The following is a 20,296-nucleotide window of genomic DNA, read 5'->3' as shown; positions in this document are numbered from 1 at the left end:
GTGATGCGGGGTTGACAGACAACGCGGAAGGTCACCTCACGTCCGTAGTACTATGATTGCGTACCAGAGGCACTAGTTGACTTTGGTGACAGTGATGATAATAGTTTTGCAAGAGTGTCTATCCCACAAACCACAAACCGGCGGATCAAATTTGAATTGCGAACCATACAATCAGGAATCCCCTGGTTCCTGTGGGAATCGTTGGGTGTTCGCCTCGTCGACTGCCTTGCGCGCTCCCGTGACATTCTGCAGAACAGTAGGTATGTCTGAATGAACGCAGATACTGAACGGCCTCCCATCGAACCCAAATCGAAATTCATTTCCATCAATATCCTTGCCAGTATCCGTCATCGCGGCCGACAGAGCGCGCTCATAGCAGAGCTCAGGCGTCGCGACTTTGGACTGTGCAACCGGGAGCAGTCGACCGTCCGGCGAGTAATCGATGTCTACATACACCTCCCCCTGAAATGGAATGCCTAACTCCTCGCACATCGCCGCTTGTTGTGCGTTCTGGGAAGCGTAGACGGGGACCCGGAAAATCGCGCAGGCTTCCAGCACCGCCCTCATGATCGTCTCGTCGCGCTGCATGTAAAAGAAGAGCTCCCCATGCGGCTTAATATGCGAGAGGGCCACGCTCTCAGCGTCCAGCATGGCCTTGAGAGCGCCGACCTGGTAGAGCACGAGGGCGTACATATCCTTGGGGTCGACCTCGATCTTCCGGCGACCGAAGCCGAACAAATCTTGCTGGCCCGGGTGGGCGCCTGCCTTGACGCCGAACTGCTTGCAGAGACGGATGGTCTTGAGCATGATGGTGGGATCACCGGCGTGAAAGCCACAGGCAATGTTGGCTGCGTCAATGAATGGCATCAATTCCTCGTCCGGGCCCTGTGGTCATGATGATATTTTGTTTCAGCGACAGGATGACTCATGTGGAATGACAGCTGACCCTGACTAACCATTTTCCAGCGACCGAAGCCTTCGCCCATATCAGCATTGATTTCATACTTGCGGGCTAGTCCGTTCATGGTGGCGCGATTCGAATAGGGTTATCGTTAAGAGGTACAGTGAGCTATTGTGTCGGAAGGCTCGACGGAACCTCTGAAATGACTTCGACGTATTCGTTTGTCGTTCGTGCTCTTAACAAAATTGCGTAAGTCTTATTAGTCGTATCGATGTTATCATAGGAATCAGGATGGTAATGCAACGAGGTGGGGTAAGAAATTGGGGTAGAAAACCGCTAAACTTGGTAAGCGGAATGAACTACTATAGGTACTGTACTACACCCCCGCGCGCCTGCTCTTTGACAATATGTGCGATTTTTCGTGTGCAAGGGAGAGTGATAGTCATTACCTAACATATCGGTCATAAAGCCAGAGACATCTTGGTTAATAGCGGCAATAAACTTGCTTCGCTTTTTTTGTGAAGGGAATCAGTCACATTGCCAGGGCCCAGTGAAACGCACACCGAGGACTGTTGATATAACATTCGGCATCCAAGCTATTTCACCTCTCGCGGCTCTATACAATGTCTTCAATTGTTTGTGAGTGATGGCACTGATTGCCCAGCAGCCGCCATGGGAAGCCTTGAGTAATGTATCTTATTGCAGAACATGGTATGCCTAAGCAGAGATGTTGAGATACCCGATAGAGCACGTAGGTACCGAGTACTTACCGCCTCAAGTTGCAGCACGAGGGTACTAGGTAGAGCAACCTTACAAGTCTTTTTTTTCAGGTGTCGAATTGTAGCGTCCAGGCAACAGGCAAGAATACCCCAGGATTCGGCAGATCCACCCCACAAACTGTTCCCGGGCTCGTGATCGAATTCCATCGGCAATCAATAGCGAATTCACCCGACATCGCCAGTGGTGATCTGCCATCGCCTCCTACGAGGGCTCCAGGCTTGCCGATGCGACTCCCGCTTTCGGAATGGTAAATTACACCGTTTCCATGACGGACTTCAGTCAGTGGCAGATCTAATCAATCTTTCCTGTGATAGATGCGGGAGAAACCATGAAATCTGCTGCAATCAGAATACAATGGTCCCGAAAATTGTTCTAGCCTCGGTGGCTACGCTTCGGAACACGAAACACCTTATTCGAGATTGATCGGAGTCGTGTGAGACCTGTGCGCTCCCCCGCAGGGTTGAATGTTCTCCCCCATGGGCGGCCAACACGTACAGGACAATACGCGCCGCCAGTCGGTGGCCCAGCCAGCAGCGGTGGGGGTCGGCTTCGGAAGGCGGCAAAGCGAAGTTGGAGTTTCGGCGGATAATCGCTTTTGTCGGCTGCGTGGCTGCGGTCACTAGCCGAACGGAGCTATGCAGCTACTATTCATTCTTCTACTTCTACACCCCGTTTTTCCCTTTCGACTTCTTCCTTTTTTTTCTTTTTTCCTTCCCCAGTTTTGTACTCATTACACATTTGGCCAGACTGATTGGCAATCATGTCGCGGCCTTTCCCTGCGGTCCCAGCCGTGTTCCGCCCCGTATGGCGGCGGAACTTCTCCGCGTCCACCTCTCAAAGAGCGATTAACAAGATCTGCCCCTCGGCTCAGGAAGCCATCAAGGAAATGAAGGGCGCCTCCACCGTGCTGGTCGGAGGTTTCGGTTTCTCGGGTGTCCCCAACACATTGATCGATGCTGTGCGCGATCGCCCGGATATCAAGGATTTGACTGTCGTCTCTAACAATGCTGGCATGCCTGGTCGTGGTCTTGGTAGGTCAATTCTGAGGCTCGAAACGTTGAGAAGACTCGATCCTAATTGAAGGCAGGTCAATTGCTTGAGTCCAAGCAGATTACCAAGATGATTGCGTCTTTCATCGGTGAAAACAAGGTCTTCGAGAAAATGTACCTGAGTGGTGATCTCGAATTGGAATTGACGCCCCAGGGCACTATCGCTGAGAAGTGCGCTGCTGGTGCTTCTGGTGTCCCTGCCTTCTACACTCCCGCTGCTTATGGAACTATCGGTATGTTGCGCATTGCCGCAGTCCCTGTATGGGGAGGGGTCCGGACACTGCTGACTGGGTTTAGTACAAACTGGTGAACTCCCCGTGCGCTACAACAAGGATGGCACCGTAGCTCTTACGTCCAAGCCTAAGGAAACCCGCGAATTCAACGGCAAGCAATACCTCCTGGAAGAATCGATCTTCGGCGACTACGCCCTGGTCAAGGTCCACAAGGCCGACAAGCTGGGCAACTGCCAGTTCCGCAAGGCGATGAACAACTTCAACGAGGCCATGGCCAAGAACGCCAAGTACACCATCGTCGAGGCCGATGAGATCGTCGAGGTTGGCGAGATCGCTCCCGAGAACATCCACATCCAGAGCATCTACGTCAACAAGGTCATCAAGAGCACCGGCGAGAAGCAGATCGAGAAGCTCACCTTCGCCAAGGACCCCAGCGAGTTGCTCAAGGCCGGCGACAGCGAGGCGACCGCCCGCCGCGAGCGCATCGTTAAGCGTGCCGCCAAGGAGTTCCGCGATGGCATGTACGTCAACCTCGGTATCGGAATGCCCCTGATTGCCCCCGCCTACCTGCCCGAGGGCGTGGAGGTCGTCCTCCAGGCCGAGAACGGTATCTTGGGTCTGGGTGGCTACCCCCAGCCCGGTCAGGAGGACCCCGACTTGATCAACCCCGGCAAGGAGACCGTCACCCTGGACAACGGTGCTTCGCTCTTCGGTTCGCACGAGAGTTTTGGTATGATTCGCGCTGGTCGCATTGACTTGACCATGCTCGGTGCCCTGCAGGTCAGCCAGTACGGAGGTATGCACTGTAAATTCCTGTCCCCGCGCGCGAGCAAGTAATCTAACAATTCCAGACCTGGCCAACTTCATGCTCCCCGGTAAGGTCAAGGGTGTCGGCGGTGCCATGGACCTGGTCGCCAACCCCGAGAAGACCAAGGTGGTCGTCACCATGGTAAGCATCCAACCACCAACCCATGTCCCACAAGGCAGCTCCTAACTCAGATGAACAGGAACACACCGACAAGAAGGGCAACCCCAAGATCCTGTCCGAGTGCACCTTCCCGCTCACCGGCCCCCGCTGCGTGTGGAAGATCATCACCGACCTGGCCGTCTTCGAGGTCAGCCCCACCGAGGGTCTGACGCTGGTCGAGCACGCCGAGGGCGTGTCCGTGGAGGAGATCCGCAGCAAGACTGCCGCTCCCTTCAAGGTGGCCGACGACTTGAAGCCCATGCTGTAAATCAGATTCCATTCCCCCTTTAGATGATATCATTTTGGTTTATAGAATTGTGTATATAATGAGAGAATGACTTGAACCGAACCCATTTAAATAAACAACTTAACAATCTCTTTCATGATTCCTACTCAAACTTAGTCTGTACCTAGTGCTGTACCTCCATCTCCAACTCAAACCTACTGAAAGATAAAACACAAAACCGGACACATAATCTACCCCAACGATTAAACCCCTCTCCCCTTCCCCCGGCCTAGGCTAAGCAAATCAAACACCCACTAACAAGAAATTAATGCCCCGTCTTCGACCGATTCTTCGACCCACTAGTCCCATAGTGATCCCGCTCCACCTGCGGATGATTCATGCGTCTGGCGGCGGCGACATTCGGCGCGTCGAACGGCAGACGCTCGCTCTGGTCTTTTTGCGCATCGTCTTCATCCTGGAGATTCCAGGCGTTCTCGTCCTCGTAGTCGTCGATCGGGGCGTCGTCCAGGGCGTGGCCGTGGGCCTTCTTTGGTTGCTGCGGGGGCGAGTTGATGGGTTTGGAGGGCATGGTTCCTTGCTTCCTTTCTTCTGTTCTGTTTCTGTTCAGGTGGTAGAGGGTGATTATGACTTGGAGGTATATCCTTGTGGGTTGGGAAAGTGTACTCGTTATGAGGAGAGTAGATAGATGAGGTAGGTAAGGATGAAGGTAATTTGTTAAGGATGTGAGAGGGAGCGAGTAGTTAGGGGTTGTTATAGCTGGACGTGAGGGTACGCTAGATTCTGTCCTTGGGAATGAGATCATGGTATCCTCATGGCTTAAAGATCCACTTCGTGGCACTTCGTGGGAGGTGATTGATGGGATTTATCGGGTTATTGTATCATGCTGAAGGCATTGGATGTTGTATGATCGAGTGTGTGGGATGGCGTCATGGCGATGTAAGGAAGTGAGGTGTTGTTTGGTTGGGTGAGTTTGAGGTTTACTCTTTTCTCATTAAGAAGCATTGTGGTACGGTGATGACTACGGAGGGTATTGCAGGGAGATTGTAGTGGGCTTTGCTGAGGGCTGTGTTGTTGGTTCTGATGAGTAGATGCGATTGAGCGTTGAGAAAGTAGTGCGATGTTTTAGCAGTGGGTGTACGGGTTACTGCGTGGGTTAGCTGCATTGAGTTAGAATAGCTAGGGAGATTGCCTCCGATGTGACAAAGTATTGCTACTGGCTGGAATGTATCGATTGGATTCTCTTCTCTGTAAGGTTTGATTGTCATGTCATTCCCCGCAATGTGGGGTTTGGTCGTGGGGCCGAGCGTTTGGCCTGAACTGAGGGTATTCTTCTATGTACACAACAACCCTGTCAAGGGCTCTTCTGGGCTGAGACGACATCAAACTATCTTCCGTTATGTTTGTCTCAAGCCAACAGATGCACCATCCATCTCAAATTGGCGTGGTCCTGCGGCCCTTATGGGCTGAATCGCTCGCGCCCTGAGCTTGCCTATGTAGATAGTTCCTCCATGTAGCGATGAAACCATGCTTACCAGGCCTCTCAGGCGCATCATTCCAAACACCCGCTCAGCGTTGGTAGAGCACACTGAATCATATCAATACTTCTTTACATACCACGGCCAATCTTAAAGGCCCTAACATCATAAGCTCCGTCTGAAAGATCTATACACCACGCAGCAGTCTCTACCAGAGATACTGTTGCTGGAAACTCACAGAAGGCGCACCCCGCCAAAGACTCGGTGCTTGCGGCACATTCAGGCCATGCCCTCGTAAGTGGTCCGACTGAGAGCAACTGATGCGCGGGAGCTGTATCGCGGGAAACATCGGGCCAGAGTGCGGCTTTTCGGCGTTCTGTTGTTTATACCCCTCCAGTGGATTCTCGAGGCTAGCGATCGGATCCTTCGCCTGCTCATTGACTTCGTCCGATCTCTCGTACATGTTGACCCGAAATGCGTTTATCGGCGGAAGCTCTGACCTGGGTACAGCCGCTGGTCGATGTTCGATGCCGGCTTCATGCGACGTCTCTCCCAAGGGCTCACTGTTTCTGGAACTGAGGATGTCGGAGACACTGCTGATCACGCGGTCCGCTGAGTTGCGTCCCGAGCCTGTCTGATGTTGTTGTTGTTCCTGGTTGAGACAGTCCTGCTGCCACGCTCGGACGTCTTGCACGGTGTGGAGCGGAAATTGTTTCCAGTACTCCGTTCCCCGTTTCCCTGATCGCGATGACGGTGTATACGAGGGCGGAGGACTTCTGGTAGCAGCTATCCCGTTGTGGATGTCGGACTGGATATCTTGAATCGAGGATGATAACTGGGCGTCGGACATGTGTGAGAGGAACTTGAGAAGCAGAGTTTCAGTTTCTTGGAGTCGGTGCTCGAGAGCTTCGATGTAGCCCTTGGCGGGGCCTCTGTCTGGATGTCAAAGCTTGGCCATGATTAGAGAAGCAACGCTTTGCCGTACCGTTTCAGCTGCTCGGGCCAGTCGCACCGACGATTATTTTGGTGGCATTGTGTGCAAATCGGTCTTGACAACCACGTGGGTTAGTCCTGGCACGCCTTTTTCACTGTGAGGCCCAAAAGCTTCAAGTGAAGTTACTCACTTGTTTCCATTGCACTGCAGGTTGCGGGATGCATGTTAGAATCTGATCACATTTCGCATTTCCCGATAAGAACTCAATTGATCGCCAATAGCCGAATCTTACCTTCTGTTTCCGGAACCGGCAGGAATTGCAAGCCACGGTGATTCGGGAGACTTTGGTCGCTTTGCTCGGCGCCATTTCTTCAGGATGAACTTATTGCAGCAGCATAGGAATAGGCTGAGGGTATGGAAGAGTGTTGGGAGTCAAGAGCCCAAAAGTTGCGCGACGACGACGACGTTCTACTTCCTTTTGCCCCATATCATTATCGCATGGCATGGAGAAGGTTCGCCGATTCGGTTAATTGCGGCAGTAGTGGAGAAGTCGCCGGCTGAACGGTTAGCCGAAACCTGCTGTCTTTCCCTTTAGAGAACCCTGACAATACTTTATGGATCAACGATCATCCTCCCTCTTCTCGTGTACGTGAGTAGTCCATTCTGTTTCTTGTGGGAACTATGTATATCTGAGGATATGTCTCTGTAGTGATGTCTAAGTCTGATGTGGTAGTGCAAAGGATGATTCTTTTGGGTTCAGCCGGGTACACTGGACTATGCAAATCACTAGTTAACGTGACCTGCGCTAGGACAGCTGTATCAATCATAAATCATCCTGTCAGGCAGTGAAAAACGGCGATGTGGCTTGGCTCAAATCTCTAATCAGTTTGATATTGCACAGTGGCTTGGCGATGAATAGTCTTAGATGCAAGCCAAGCGCATACATTCCCCATTGAATGCGACAGGATGAACATTAAGGCAGAACTTTATACGACATAGGATGTATAGAATAAACAAGTTGAATAACAATGCATGCTCACACTCATATGAACGAGTTCAGATTCACTCTCACAATCTACTTCTCGGGACAACATAATGGCTGGAAAGCCCTCCTACCGCATTGCATCGATCCCTGGTGACGGGATAGGCTTGGAAGTGGTCAGTGCGACCATCGAAGTAGTCAACAAACTCGCGCAAACCCTCGGTACCTTCGACATTGAATTCGAGCACACCTCATGGGGGACGGAATACTACAAGCAGCACGGTCGCTATGTGTCCGAGGACGCCCTGGACGTTCTGCGGAGATTTGACGCAGGTTTGTTCGGATCCGTAGGACACCCAGGTACTTAGCCCATACCCTATCGCTATCGCTAGAACAACGTTCATTAGCCGTGCAGTGATACTGACAGCCAACCCCTTGGATGTCCCTGATCATGTCTCCCTCTGGGGCCTTCTCTTGGCCATCCGTGGCCCCCTGCAGCTCTATGCCAACGTACGTCCGGTGCGCACTTTTCCGGGCACCAAATCGCATCTAGCCACCGCAATTGAAGGAATCGACTGGATGCTTGCTCGGGAGAATTCGGAAGGCGAATACTGTGGTCAAGGTGGGATCAATCATATCAATCAGCCATGGGAGACTGCGACGGAAGTCGCGATCTTCACGCGAGTCGCCATCGAGAGAATCATGCGGTTTGCCTTTGAGACCGCATGCTCGAGGCCGCGTCGCCATCTCACCGTGGTGACCAGAAGTAACGCCATGCGATACGGTATGGTCCTCTGGGACAGGATCGCAGAGGAGGTATCCAAGGAGTTCCCCGACGTGACCTGGGGCAAAATGTTGGTGGATGCCATGACCATCCGTATGGTAAACAAGCCGCAGTCTTTAGACACCATCGTGGGCACAAACTTGCACATGGATATCCTGTCGGACCTCGCTGCTGGGCTCGCCGGTTCGATTGGCGTGGCTCCTTCGGCAAACCTGGATCCTACGCGTAAAAATCCTTCGATCTTTGAGCCGGTACACGGAAGTGCCTTCGATATTATGGGTAAAGGGATCGCCAACCCAGTGGCTACTTTCTGGTCTGCTGCAGAGATGCTGCAATGGCTGGGTGAGAAGGAGGCTGCTAAGAAGTTAATGGACTGTGTTGAGAAAGTGTGCGCGGCTGGAATCTTGACGGCAGATCTTGGAGGCACTGTCAACACTCGAGGCGTTGTCGATGCAATTAAGAAGGAGATTGAACAATTGGCGGCCAATCAAGCTTAAATCTGATATATTGTCAACTTATGTCAACTTATATAGCCATTGCCAGTTTATGCATGGCAGAACAATCAATGAAACCATTTTAATGCATTTGACGAGGATGCACGGACCATTCTTACTAAGCGGTTCGCGACACTAACTAATTATCCAAATAGTAGTATCGAGCGGCATTTCCTGAACTGATCTCCAAGTCATGGAAGACCTTCGCATCGGTCTGGTAGTCAACCTCGCTCAAGTCTTAATATTCTTCTGATCGGGTACATTACGAAAGGACACCATGGTCCCGTCAAGATGCGGACTCCAATTCCGAGTCTGGCCCGTCGGAAATTGGATCCTTGACTGCGCACTCCCTGGAAGAAAGTGAATTTGTGGGCAGCTCCAGTGGCGTATACTTTGTCAACACAGTTCGACGGGCCTTTTCCCAAAATTTGGACCCATTAGATGCTTCGTCTTCCAGCCAAACGTTCCCACCCCCGGAAGACACTCTTGTGGGCAGTGACGACCTGCCACCTGCGCGACGATCAGCTTCAGTGCCTTCCGCAACATCTCCACTCGCTCAGGGGATGACCATTCCCTGCGCCAATGGAGATATGACCCCACGGTAGCAGCAGGTCTGGGGAACTTTCCACCGCTGGACATAGCTCGGGAGCTGATGATGATGTACTTCAAAGTCTGGCATCCGCTGTTTCCTTTTCTCCATGGTCCATCGTTCTTATAGGCCATGGAAGCGTTATGCTCTGGAGAACGCCAGTCGGCCACCGAGGCTCCTCCGGTAGAAGAGCATCGAAGTGCTTGCTGGACGACTATCTTCCAGTGTGTGTTCAATCTGGCTAGTGTGTTGTGTCCGACGATCAATCTCCCTCCGGAATCGCGCATCGAGTGGTCCAGCAACATGCATACCCTATTTGGAACACTCTCTTGCAGGCACGATCTTGTCTCTGTGCAGGCGCTCCTTGCCTTCCAGCTATATCTTGTAGCTAAGATGTCACTTCGGGCAGCGTCTACTTTTGGTGGGTGTATGCTTCGATCCATACTGCACGCGGGTCTCCATCGTTGCCCGTTCCGCTACAAGGAACTTTCCTCGCATGATCGGCAACTACGCAAGAGGATCTTCTGGTCTGCATACGCCATCGATCGCTAAGCCAGACCCTTGGTATGCCGCTTGGTATTCAAGACTCCGACATCGACGTTTGCCCACCGCTGGCTTCTGAGATCCATGTCCCAGGTTCTTACGAGAGGATCAATGCTATCAGACGCGCCCTTTCCCCCAGCTCCTCGAGATCATCGCCTATCGCACCCGCCGACCAATTGATCCAACCCGATAGATCAGCGTATGGCCAACCAGCGGCGTCAGTAAATTATCCGGCATCGAGGAGTACCACCGCAGACAACGAACAGCACCGCCGAGAACTCGTGTTTGCAAGCTACGTCGAGTCGGGCAAACTAACGGGACGCGCGCTCGAGCTCTTCCACAAGTCCATCCTCGTACGCACCGTGCCTCAGCTCCGTGCTCTTCCTCATCACTGATGTCCACAAGTGGTGGAATAGTCTCTCGATCGAGACTCTGCAGCAAGGCGGACATCAACCGGTCCATGCTCCGACTCCTCCACTCCAGCGGCAGCAGCAGCAGCCACAGCCGCAACAGACCCAAACACTCCTTTCAACTTCGCCCCCTTCTTCACCGTCCTATACCAACATCTCATCCTCCTTATCAACCGGCCCTCGCTTTCCCTCAACCCGTCCAGCCCTGAGTTCTGTTCTGGCCTTCAAACCTGCACCGGAGCCGCGCGGGAGATTCTCTCCGCGCTAACCACCCAACAAGAAAGCGGCCAGGCGTTCTTTCGGCCAGGCTTTCTCTCGGCAGCGTGGATGTCCGGTCTCATGCTCGCATCCGCATGCCAGCTGCAACAATACGTCCTGACCAAAGCATCCCAGTAAGTGTCTGAATCCTCTTCCAGCTGCAACCTCCCCTATATTCCTCCATAGTCTTCCCCACAGCCCGACCACAAAGAGAGAGAGAGAGAGAGCCCACTCATACGCCCCGCAACACAAAACACCCCATACTCACGCCCAAAACAGAGAAATCACCAAATGCCTCTCAATTCTCGAAAGCATGTCCCACCAATGGGAAACAGCCAAACAATGCCATCGATCCCTCTCCCTCCTCTCCCGCTACATCCATCATCATCACCAAAAAAGCAACAACACAACACAACCCTCAACCACCCGCAAACGCAAGCCAAATAACCAGCACCAAGCCCCAGCCCGATCAGCACCGAGCACCCATCATCGCAGAGCATTACCTATACAGCCACAAACCTTACACGATCCACCATCGACAAACCATCTAGACATCGATAAACCCATCGCGACTAGCACTAATGAGCACAGTAGAACGGAACCGGCGACACGTAACAGTTATGTCGACGCATCAGCATCGGCGCAACAATCGCTGGATCCGGGGGTGCTTGGCCATCATCACGAGCGAGCCAGCAGGGGTGGCTACAACGAATTAGAGGATAGGGTGTCGTTGTCGGAGGGATTCTCGGCGCTGGAGGGTGTGGACGTTGATATGATTGATCTGTTGCAGGGGAGTAATTTCGATGTTCTGGCTGATATGTTCGGACAGCAGTATCCCTACTTTCTAGAGCGAAGAATGCAAATAAATGCATTGAAACATCCTTATGATAATCTAGTCATACGTAATCGCCTACGGCATTCTACAGCGATAAACCAGAGATCATAAATCCCGTGAGGAAGTCATAAGTCTATATTACACTCGTGTCATATCATCGGATACGAGATAGGTTGGAAGTTCTGACGGTATGGGAAGAGAGAGAGCTAAGCCACATCGCAACTTCCTTTCTCCCCCCATTGTCTGGTTCATAAACATGAAAAAAATGAAGAAGACACAAAATAACAACCATGGCATATCCGAAGCAACTTTTATCTCCGATCCCAGTCTTGTCACAGTTCGAAGTTTTCTTTTCCCCGCTGGCATCATGGAATCAACCTGTTTTGCGCGCAACACCATTTCCATCAATTGAATCGTGAAAAGAAAGAGGTTGACCACAAAGGAGGCTGGGCTCCTTGAAGAGTGGGAAGGAAAAAAATTGAATGGTATGATAAAAAGGATCCAATAACATGTTGCTCACTTAACAAGGCCCGACGACACCACGCACAAAGTAACTTTTAGGAACCCAGGGATATCAGACCAGGACGGAAATAGGAAAAAAAAAAAAAAAGTGGAAGAGATAGAAAAGGTGGAAAAGGTATGGTCGAGGAGGAAATAGAGAGGTTTGAGAAATGGGGGAAAAATCGTTAATTGAGTAGAAAGGAGTAATCGAGGTCATCAAAAGTAGGTGGGAGTCAAAAATCCGACATGGCGGGCTGGAGTATCAGGCCACCGCGGTAGGCATTGAGACACTAATTTACGACTTGTTCTCTTCGGTCGTGGTCTCCTTGGCCTCCTCCTTGGGCTTCTCGGCCTCGCCGGCAGCCTCGGGCTCACCACCCTTGTTCTTCATGTACTCATCATAAACGCTGAGGGCCTCGTCGACCTTAGCGCGGAGGGCTTCCTCATCCTCAAGACTATAGGTGAATGCATTAGCTTCAATTCGAGTAACGAGGTACGAAAGTATAGGACAAGACGGGGATATACTCACAGGCTGAGGAGCTCAGTGTTCTCCATCTCGAGAAGCATACCGGTGATCTTGCCGGCAAGCTCGGGCTGCTGGGCCTGGATCTTGGGGTAAAGAGCCTCACCAAGCATCTGCTTCTGCTGAGCGGGAGGAGCGGCACCGAGAGTCTGAGCGTTCAAACCGCCAGCAGCACCCTCCTGGGTAGGAGCGGGCTGGGCAGCGTTCTGTCCGCGAGCACCCTGACCAGGGCGGATCTGGCCCTGCTGAAGGGGAACACCACCACGGCCGTAGCCGGGACCGCCGCGCATACCCTGACCCATGGGCATGCCAGGAACCTGGCCACGGCCACCAGCACCGCGACCGAACTGAACCTGACCCATCTGAGGATAGCCCATGCCGTTAGGAATGCCACCAGGGCCCTGCATGGCGCCCATGGGGATACCCTGAGCGAAGTTGGGGGGCATCTGCTGGTTGGGGCCCATACCGCGACCACCCTGCTGACCGGGGAAAGGGCCGGGGTACTGGCCGGGGCGTCCACCGGGGATACCCATAACCATACCGGGCTGAGGAGCGAAGGGCATGCCACCACGCTGGCCGCCAGCGGGGATGAAGCCCTGCTGGCCGGGACCGTAGAAGACGGCGGGCTGCATGTACTGGAAATCATGTTAGTCAGAGTGCCTGTGGAGGGGTTCCATAGAAGATACGTACAGGCTGGGGCATGCCAGCGGCAGCGGCCTGCTGCTGCTGTCTAATGGTGTTGCGAGCCTGGATGCTGGCCTCAAGCTGGCTTCTGCGGACGTCCTTGCGCTGAGCAAGAGCAACGTAGAGAGGCTTGCCGTTGATCATGCGCTGGTTCATCTCAGTGACGGCCTTGGAAGCCTCATCGGGGCTGCTGAAGCAGACGAAACCGAAGCCCTTGCTCTTGCCAAGACCCTTCTTGTCGGACTTCTTGGACTCCTTGTCCTTCTCATCGGAGGACTCGCTGGCCTTCTCCTCGGCCTTCTCCTCAGCCTTCTCCTCGGCCTTCTCGGCGGCCTCCTCGGCCTCCTTCTCGTTCTCCTTGTTGGCCTCCTTCTCCTTACCAGCGGAGTCGGGAGACTGGGTGCGTTCACCGTTGACACTGTCGCGCATGACCTTGGCGGAGGTGATGGTGCCATAGGGTCCGAAGAGCTCGCGCAGCTTCTCGTCGTCGACGTCATCGGTCAAGTTCTTAACGTAGAGGTTGACACCCTGGTACTTGGAGGCCTTCTCCAAGCGGGCAGCCTCGTACTGCTTGCGCAGCTCCTCCTCACGCTCGTGCTTCTTCTGGGCACGGCCAACGTAGAGCTTCTGGGTACGGATCTCCTTCTCATTCATCTCTTCGACGGCGGCCTGCGCGCTGTCGTGGGTAGAGAAGTTGACGAAACCGAAGCCACGGCTCTTGCCCTCCTGGTCACGGCTCAGGGTGGCGGAGGTGATCTCACCGAACTGCTCGAAGAGCTTGCGGAACTCCTCGTCGTCGATATCAGCATCCAGGTTCTTGATGTAGACGTTGGTGAAGTTAGCCTTCATCTCCTCGAACTTGCTCTGACGGTCCTTCTTGGAGATGTGGTGGCCGACGAAGACCTTCTTGTCGTTCAGCAACATGCCGTTGACGTGCTTGATGGCGTTGTTGGCAGCCTCGGCGGTCTCGTAGTGAACGAAACCGTAGCCCTTGGAGTTGCCGAACTCATCCTGAGCGACCTTGCAGCTCAGAATGTTACCGAAGGCAGCAAAGGTATCGTGGAGAGCCTTGTTGTCGATAGCACTGTCGAGGTTCTTGATGAAGACGTTGCCCTGACCAGTCTTGCGGAGGGCGGGGTCACGCTGGGACCACATGATACGGCAGGGCTTGCCCTTGATCAAGGTGTAGTTCAGGTCCTCGAGGGCGCGCTCACCGTCGGCGGTGTTGTTGTAGTTGACGTAGGCATATCCGAGGGAGCGTCTGGTAACGGCGTCACGGCACACACGGATAGAGGCAACCTGGCCAATGGAGGAGAAGAGCTCATAGAGCATAGCCTCAGTGACGGAGGGGTCGAGTTCACCGACATAGAGGGAGGCGGAGTGAGGCTGGTTGTTGTTGGGAGCAGGAGCGGCGTTCTCAACAGCAGTGACCTCGGGGGCTTCGCTGGGGGCAGCAGCAGCAGGGCTGGCCTCGGGGGCGCCGTTGACAGTGTTGTCAGCGGCGGGGGTGGTAGCAGCGTCAGCAGACATTTTTGTGGTGTTACTGTTGAAGAGGAGGCAGGTTAGCGGAAATTCAAGTCGATTAGACCCAGGCAGCGGAAGCGGAGGGCTTCGGCTGTAAGCGAGAATCACAAGCCACCAAGTATAGTTCAAACAACTTGATTCGATAATGAAGCAGCCAGGCAGGAGTAATAGGCAAGGCAAATGCGCGATGTCAGGGATGAAGACACTGTCCTTCTTCTCAATGAAGGATAGAGACAGCACAAGCGAGGTCTGGTGTAGTGGGGGGGGAAGGAGGGTAGTTGACGATCAACGCGACAGACGTACAACCTAGATGGGACACCAGGCAAGTCTGGAGGACAGTCGAGATAACGAGATAACAGACCACAGTAGGATGAAGAAGCAGAACACGATAGCACGAGGTAGATGAAGATGAAGCAATGGCGGGACAAGGGGAGGTGTTGAGTGGTAAGAGTTCTCCAGCTGCACGCACGCACGCACACACACACACACACACACACCGCACAGTTGGGGGAAGTAGTGGGAAAAAAGTGACAGTCGGCACCACCACCACCAGATCACGAGAGTGAGTGATAGAAGGAGGAGGGGAAGAGGGGAGCTATACTTTAGTTTTTTTGTATGTTTTCCGGTTTTTTTAGGGATTTTTTTTCCGATGGGGGAATCGAAAATAAGGGGGAGAGAAATATGGGAAAGGGAAGAGAAGAAGGGGGGAAGAAGATTGCTGGGGATGAGGCAGCAGAAAAGGCTTTTATTGTTTTTTGGGGAAGGAGGAAAAGAAAGAAGAGCGGATGGAGAGAGAAGGGAAAAGAGAGAGAGAGAGAGAAGGAAAGAGGAGGACAAGAGAGAGAAAAAAGACGGCGAAGAATGAAACAACCTTTTTTTTTTCTTCTTTCTTTTTTTTTTTTTTGGTCTGTCTCTCTTTTTTTCACTCACTTTTTCTTAATTTTTTACACTGTTCTGGAAAAGTCAAAGAGAGAATTTTCTCTTTCTCTCTTTGGGTCCGACGCCTGCGCTAAACCGAATTAGGGATAAGTCGTCGCCGCTTCAACGGCTCTTTGCGGCATTGTTTGTCTTTAGTGACTTTAGCTTCCAGCGGCAAAGAATTGAAGTCAACAATCATAACTGCACAGTGACTTATGTATATAAACATGTTTTCGGTTTCTCATTTGTTCTTGTTCCGCCATGTTGGTAACTAAAAGCTATTCCGGAATTGAAACAAATTATGATCCATACTCTTGGGTGCAAGACAGGACCATGATGAGCAAAGAACAAAAACAAAAGAACGACAAGAACAATGATAGATAGGTAATTCGCCATGACGCCTCAGCTATGCAACTCGATTCAAAGGTCCATTCAATACACACCATTACACGCGTGTACAAAGCTCTATTTGCAAAAGACAAAAAGCACTTCTCAAAGCTCAGCTCAAGTCGAAGCCGGCTCCAGAGTTGACAGCATAAAGAAGTTTCTCCCGTAAGACGTCAGCACTGCTGTACCGTGGAAGCTTAAGCAGATTCACACAGGTACTGGTGCTGGGCAGCCGCTCCTGGTCCTCGCTTGAGTCCCGGATGCTGAAGCGGGGGTTGAGATGGCTGAAACCCAACAAAGGCGCCCGAGGAGTCGACGTCACAAACCGAAGCACCTTCTGCCTTTGTTCGTTTGTCATCCTCTCCAATACTTCCCAGAATAGCTTGATCGTCGGGTGTTCTTCATTGTCGTCTCCGATTGTGTACACCCCGCCGTACAGAGTGTTACGTCTCAGATCGGCGACATCGATTTCCCCTCTATCCCCGCTGACCAGCGTCTGCAGCTCCGTCTGGTTGAACATCGACAGCCATGATGGCTGTATAATCTGTCCCAGTCCTTGTAGGAAGGCGTTCGTCTGCAGCGCAGGCTGGGCCTGGAGGCGATAGCGAGCGATGTAGGAGATGTAGACCAGTCGGTTTTGGTTGGTGACAGGTATGTCGGATCCCTGGCTTTTCAGCTCGCGAGTGATCGTTCGATTGCCGACATTGGGAATTGGGATAGTATCGGTAATGGTGAAATTCAAGGAGAAGTCTTCCACATCTCCCGGGTAGTTCTTCAGTTGGAGCTGCAATCAGAGAAGGATTAGCCACTGTAGCACAAAATGGTATCATGATTTGAACTCACCAAGCCTTGATACAGTCCTTGGTCCAAGTCCTTGAGGTCGTTGAGGTTAGCACGGTATGCAGATTCTCGTTGAGCTGACCCTGCTCCCCCCGTCAACGCCCATTTGAGCAGGAAGAACGGCGCGAAGTTGACATCAACTAAGATGCCTTCATACATGCACTTGCCAATGATGCGTCCCAGGAACTCATAGCGTCTGAGCAATTCCCGTACTTTCTCCTTCCAAATCGGGCTGTCCTCATGGAGGCCCACACCCCTTAATAGCTCTTTCCGTTGCTCGACCGCTGCCGGGTTAGGGTAGAGCAGGTGTTGGTCGTTCTCTTCAAACAAGCTCAGATCACTGGTGGATTTGAAGGCTTCACTGGTGACACTGGTTAGGAACTCCTTGGTCACACCACCGCCGTCAATACCAGCTTCCGCATTGTTCCACTTGTCAATGAAGGTGATCTGGATCGGCTCCTTGAGACCTTCTCCAAGCTCGTAGAACTCCTCGAACGCATCTTCAAACACACTCTCACGTCTGATATTCGCATGGTGCCGACTTAGAACATCGTGCGCAGCAGAGCGCCCGTCAATCATACGGCCCATGGTGGCGTCGGCCACGGACATACGCCAAGCGTCTGGATCAACAAAGCCATGCCTCCTCCGGATTTGATCGCGATATATGAACTCGCGGAAAATCTGAACTCTTGTTGCGAAGGGAATGAAGAACGGCATATTCCTCAGAATTTCAAGTCGCGGGGCTACAGCCTCGAGCTGCTTTCGGCGAGCCGCTTGTTGTTGTCGACGCCTGAGAGCCTCTACTCGACGCGTTTGCTGGGCACGGCCGGTACCAATAAGCCCTAGGGATTGCTCAAAAAGGGCATCGGTTGTAAGATCACCTAGTTCTTCGTCGTCTTCGTCCTGAAGTTGATGTCGATTCTCCTCCTCCGCCACAACGGCAGGGATGAATCCTTCCATATCGAAACGGCTTGTCATCAGCCAGTGCCCATCAGGAAGGAATTTTCTTCTCGAATCGCGCTCGTGAATCATCCTCAGTAGACCCGTGACAAGACCTTTGAAATAGTCAAGTGGGATTCCCGTGACGCCAGGAAGTCCTTTCTCCTTGTTCTTGGTCTCGATCTCTCTCACGCTCGCCACGGGATCAGGCGGAAGTGCGGAAGAGCTGAAGTAACTTCGGATCCCGCCAGCGTCCTGAGCAGTCTCATGCTCGTTCAGATCGGCTGAATTCCAGTACAATGTAAAGCCCAGGTTCTTAAGGAAAAGCGTCATCTCTTTGATGTCTGTCAGCGGCAACGCACTCTCCTTGGTCCATGAAACTCGGGTGTTGGAGGACGCAGTGAAGGAGGACTCATTGGAGAAGAATTCTTCGTCATCCATCACCTTGAGCACAAACGTATAAAGCTCAAGGAAAAGAAGGATGATAGTCCATTCTTCATCTCTCTCTTCCTGCGACACTCCCCGAAATCTGGGATCCACCAACTCGCCTACGGGCTTCAATAAAGGCAGGACTTTGGTCGAGTCCTGGCTAATGGCAGCAAAGATTTGACTAGATCTAGATGCATGCCAGAAGTATTTGATAGCTGGGATTTTCGTGCCCTGTTGGCCTGGCATTTGTTGGTCCGATGTAGCTGAGCCTAGATAGAGCCACATGCGGATATCGTCGCCGCGTCGGGGGAACACTCTCAATAAAGTCAGTGCATAGGTAGCAAGGATCTTTGCTTCTCTGGATGCATCCGACTGAGAATCTGCCAGCTCACCTTGAGAGAGGTGTGTGGACTGGAGTTGAGAGAGAAGACCTGTAATACTGCTTTGATTGAGAAGACTGACAAGTTGATCTTTGATGAAAGGATGCAGCGGGACTTTTTCGGAGTCGTCATCCATGCCATTAGAGTCATCCGGCTCCATACGGCGTGATATGTGGATTGCAGTGGAGTTCAGCAACTCAGACACAACCTTCACGAAGCTAGAATCTGGAGCCTGCTGGCCAGCCTGGCTTCCCAATGCATAGCGATGGAAGTAGATAAAGTAGGCGAGCATCCAGAGACAAGAATCTGTATCCTCACGTTGACGATCACGAAAATACGACTGCAATGGACCCAAAGCCGAGGTCAAAAGCTTGTAGTTGATATTGTTGGCCAGGCTATCCAAGCTACCGAGATACTGCGGGAGATCTGCGATCGTCAAGTAGCACTTCGCAAACCACTCATAGGCTGTAAGAGTTTCGGAGGTGATGGGCCGAAGCACAGCTAGAACGCACTCGACGAGGCTCTCTCTGGGAAGTTGGTATTTCTCATCCGTCGTGAGGGTCACCATGACAGAATAATACTCATGAGCGAGGCGGGCCATTTGCTTCGGTATAAGACCCGTGAGAAAGACGAGCAGCTGGAGAAGGGGGCCGACCGCGAAGGCCGGCAGCGTCGGGGTACGGAGCACACGAAGCGTCAATCTCGCCAGACGGTTCAAAGGCGTCGTCCATTCTCCTTCGGTCGCTATCGTCGGAATCTCATGCAAGGTCTTCTGGAAGACACTCGAGAAGTACACCAACCGGACAACATCGTCGCTACTCCACGGTTCCAAGAAATGCACCAGCAGGCGCAGCTGTGACAGACAAGCTGCCGCCGTCCCATAGCGGTAAGAGTTTGGGGGAAAGACATCCTGCTGCTTGGGGAGGTTCTCGAAGGACAAGAGCCCCCCTGTTGTGTGCTTCTCCGTAGCATCCCACTCGGTGCGCCACACACCGCGCGTTATCTTCCGACTTCGATAGCCCCTCCAGGTCCGTTGTATGATCCGAGTCGCCCCCAACCGCTCCCTCTCCTGCTGTCTCAGTAACCGTTCCTGCTGGGCAATTGCAAGGGTGTTCTGAGGCCCCGCGCCATGGGGATTCTGTCTGCCGGAGGGGTATGCGGCGAAAGGGTTCGTGTTGCGGCCTCCAAGGTTGACCTGCCGCGGACGGCGGGAGTTCCCCGTAAATGACTGGAACATTGCTTGCCGGAGTTCACGTCGTTCGTGTCTGGAGGAAGCAATGATCGATCTGACAGGGTGAGGTTTATTGTGGGGGAGTTGATGAACATGACACAGACGGCCCCATGCCGCAATACGTAAGGAAGTGTCCCGGATATGCAGCGAAGCGTTGCAGGGGAAATGGGGTGTGGATGATGAATTGGGCCATTCTTATGCCAACCCGCCATAACTGAACTACTGCGCCGCCGACTTGGTCTTGCAGGTGCGGAGCTGCCTTACGGCCACGCACTCTCGGTCGCTGCGTTGGCTTAGTTCCACTTTTCACAACGCCACAGAGCCTAGGACTTGAACTTGCATTTGCTGCAGATTACAAACCCATCTGATGCTGGTGTTGGCTTATCGAGACATATATCGATGGTGCTAGAATCAGGTAGGCAACAGGTTTGCTTGATACTGTAAATGTAAACCGAAGAC

General features: G+C 52.6%; 8 protein-coding genes across 8 annotated transcripts; 3 read left to right on the top strand and 5 right to left on the bottom strand.

Moving 5' to 3' along the window:
• Positions 1 to 171: 171 nt before the first annotated feature.
• BO97DRAFT_479705 (LamB/YcsF family protein) lies at positions 172 to 1,333 on the bottom strand (the record flags this gene model as incomplete). The annotated part of the gene is made up of 2 exons (XM_025700708.1): positions 957 to 1,333; positions 172 to 885 (listed from the first exon to the last, which is right to left on the bottom strand). The coding sequence occupies exons 1-2, from the start codon at positions 1,023 to 1,025 to the stop codon at positions 172 to 174; spliced, it is 783 nt and encodes a 260-aa protein (XP_025548986.1). The 5' UTR covers positions 1,026 to 1,333.
• Positions 1,334 to 2,396: 1,063 nt separating this feature from the next.
• BO97DRAFT_407379 (3-oxoacid CoA-transferase) lies at positions 2,397 to 4,215 on the top strand. Its single transcript, XM_025695626.1, has 5 exons — positions 2,397 to 2,712; positions 2,769 to 2,963; positions 3,028 to 3,759; positions 3,815 to 3,912; positions 3,971 to 4,215. Exons 1-5 carry the CDS (start codon positions 2,442 to 2,444, stop codon positions 4,196 to 4,198), a joined length of 1,524 nt encoding a protein of 507 aa, XP_025548985.1. The 5' UTR covers positions 2,397 to 2,441; the 3' UTR covers positions 4,199 to 4,215.
• Positions 4,216 to 4,303: 88 nt separating this feature from the next.
• Positions 4,304 to 5,009, bottom strand: BO97DRAFT_407378 (uncharacterized protein). Its single transcript, XM_025695625.1, has one exon. It carries the CDS (start codon positions 4,743 to 4,745, stop codon positions 4,482 to 4,484), a length of 264 nt encoding a protein of 87 aa, XP_025548984.1. The 5' UTR covers positions 4,746 to 5,009; the 3' UTR covers positions 4,304 to 4,481.
• Positions 5,010 to 5,470: 461 nt separating this feature from the next.
• On the bottom strand, positions 5,471 to 7,063 carry BO97DRAFT_155058 (Zn(II)2Cys6 transcription factor domain-containing protein). The gene is made up of 4 exons (XM_025690187.1): positions 6,879 to 7,063; positions 6,777 to 6,790; positions 6,638 to 6,700; positions 5,471 to 6,584 (listed from the first exon to the last, which is right to left on the bottom strand). Exons 1-4 carry the CDS (start codon positions 6,951 to 6,953, stop codon positions 5,861 to 5,863), a joined length of 876 nt encoding a protein of 291 aa, XP_025548983.1. The 5' UTR covers positions 6,954 to 7,063; the 3' UTR covers positions 5,471 to 5,860.
• A 618-nt stretch (positions 7,064 to 7,681) lies between these two features.
• On the top strand, positions 7,682 to 8,878 carry BO97DRAFT_457433 (isocitrate/isopropylmalate dehydrogenase family protein; the record flags this gene model as incomplete). The annotated part of the gene is made up of 2 exons (XM_025699206.1): positions 7,682 to 7,928; positions 7,996 to 8,878. 2 exons carry the CDS (start codon positions 7,682 to 7,684, stop codon positions 8,847 to 8,849), a joined length of 1,101 nt encoding a protein of 366 aa, XP_025548982.1. The 3' UTR covers positions 8,850 to 8,878.
• Positions 8,879 to 10,001: 1,123 nt separating this feature from the next.
• On the top strand, positions 10,002 to 11,592 carry BO97DRAFT_427036 (transcription factor domain-containing protein; the record flags this gene model as incomplete). Its single annotated transcript, XM_025697174.1, has 3 exons — positions 10,002 to 10,331; positions 10,395 to 10,780; positions 11,241 to 11,592. The coding sequence occupies 3 exons, from the start codon at positions 10,002 to 10,004 to the stop codon at positions 11,590 to 11,592; spliced, it is 1,068 nt and encodes a 355-aa protein (XP_025548981.1).
• A 685-nt stretch (positions 11,593 to 12,277) lies between these two features.
• On the bottom strand, positions 12,278 to 14,719 carry pab1 (polyadenylate-binding protein; the record flags this gene model as incomplete). The annotated part of the gene is made up of 3 exons (XM_025691958.1): positions 12,278 to 12,437; positions 12,512 to 13,140; positions 13,196 to 14,719. The coding sequence occupies 3 exons, from the start codon at positions 14,717 to 14,719 to the stop codon at positions 12,278 to 12,280; spliced, it is 2,313 nt and encodes a 770-aa protein (XP_025548980.1).
• A 1,148-nt stretch (positions 14,720 to 15,867) lies between these two features.
• BO97DRAFT_445130 (HECT-type E3 ubiquitin-protein ligase) lies at positions 15,868 to 19,993 on the bottom strand. The gene is made up of 2 exons (XM_025698515.1): positions 16,862 to 19,993; positions 15,868 to 16,802 (listed from the first exon to the last, which is right to left on the bottom strand). Exons 1-2 carry the CDS (start codon positions 19,841 to 19,843, stop codon positions 16,131 to 16,133), a joined length of 3,654 nt encoding a protein of 1,217 aa, XP_025548979.1. The 5' UTR covers positions 19,844 to 19,993; the 3' UTR covers positions 15,868 to 16,130.
• Between the last annotated feature and the right edge of the window lie 303 nt (positions 19,994 to 20,296).

This window comes from Aspergillus homomorphus (assembly GCF_003184865.1).
Source record: "Aspergillus homomorphus CBS 101889 unplaced genomic scaffold BO97scaffold_34, whole genome shotgun sequence".
NCBI lineage: Eukaryota > Fungi > Ascomycota > Eurotiomycetes > Eurotiales > Aspergillaceae > Aspergillus > Aspergillus homomorphus.
Note: the sequence above shows the minus strand (reverse complement) of the source record. Positions and strands in the feature narration are given on the sequence as shown.

Bases quoted from the DNA above. Each gene is read 5' to 3' on its own strand.
- BO97DRAFT_407379 (XM_025695626.1), top strand. From the start codon at position 2,442: ATGTCGCGGCCTTTCCCTGCGGTCCCAGCCGTGTTCCGCCCCGTATGG. The intron at 2,713-2,768 runs GTAGGTCAATTC...AATTGAAGGCAG, and splicing joins CATGCCTGGTCGTGGTCTTG to GTCAATTGCTTGAGTCCAAG. The intron at 3,913-3,970 runs GTAAGCATCCAA...TCAGATGAACAG, and splicing joins CCAAGGTGGTCGTCACCATG to GAACACACCGACAAGAAGGG.
- BO97DRAFT_407378 (XM_025695625.1), bottom strand. From the start codon at position 4,745: ATGCCCTCCAAACCCATCAACTCGCCCCCGCAGCAACCAAAGAAGGCC.
- BO97DRAFT_155058 (XM_025690187.1), bottom strand. From the start codon at position 6,953: ATGGCGCCGAGCAAAGCGACCAAAGTCTCCCGAATCACCGTGGCTTGC. The intron at 6,585-6,637 runs GTACGGCAAAGC...ACATCCAGACAG, and splicing joins TGGCCCGAGCAGCTGAAACG to AGGCCCCGCCAAGGGCTACA.
- BO97DRAFT_445130 (XM_025698515.1), bottom strand. From the start codon at position 19,843: ATGTTCCAGTCATTTACGGGGAACTCCCGCCGTCCGCGGCAGGTCAAC. The intron at 16,803-16,861 runs GTGAGTTCAAAT...CTCTGATTGCAG, and splicing joins AAGGACTGTATCAAGGCTTG to CTCCAACTGAAGAACTACCC.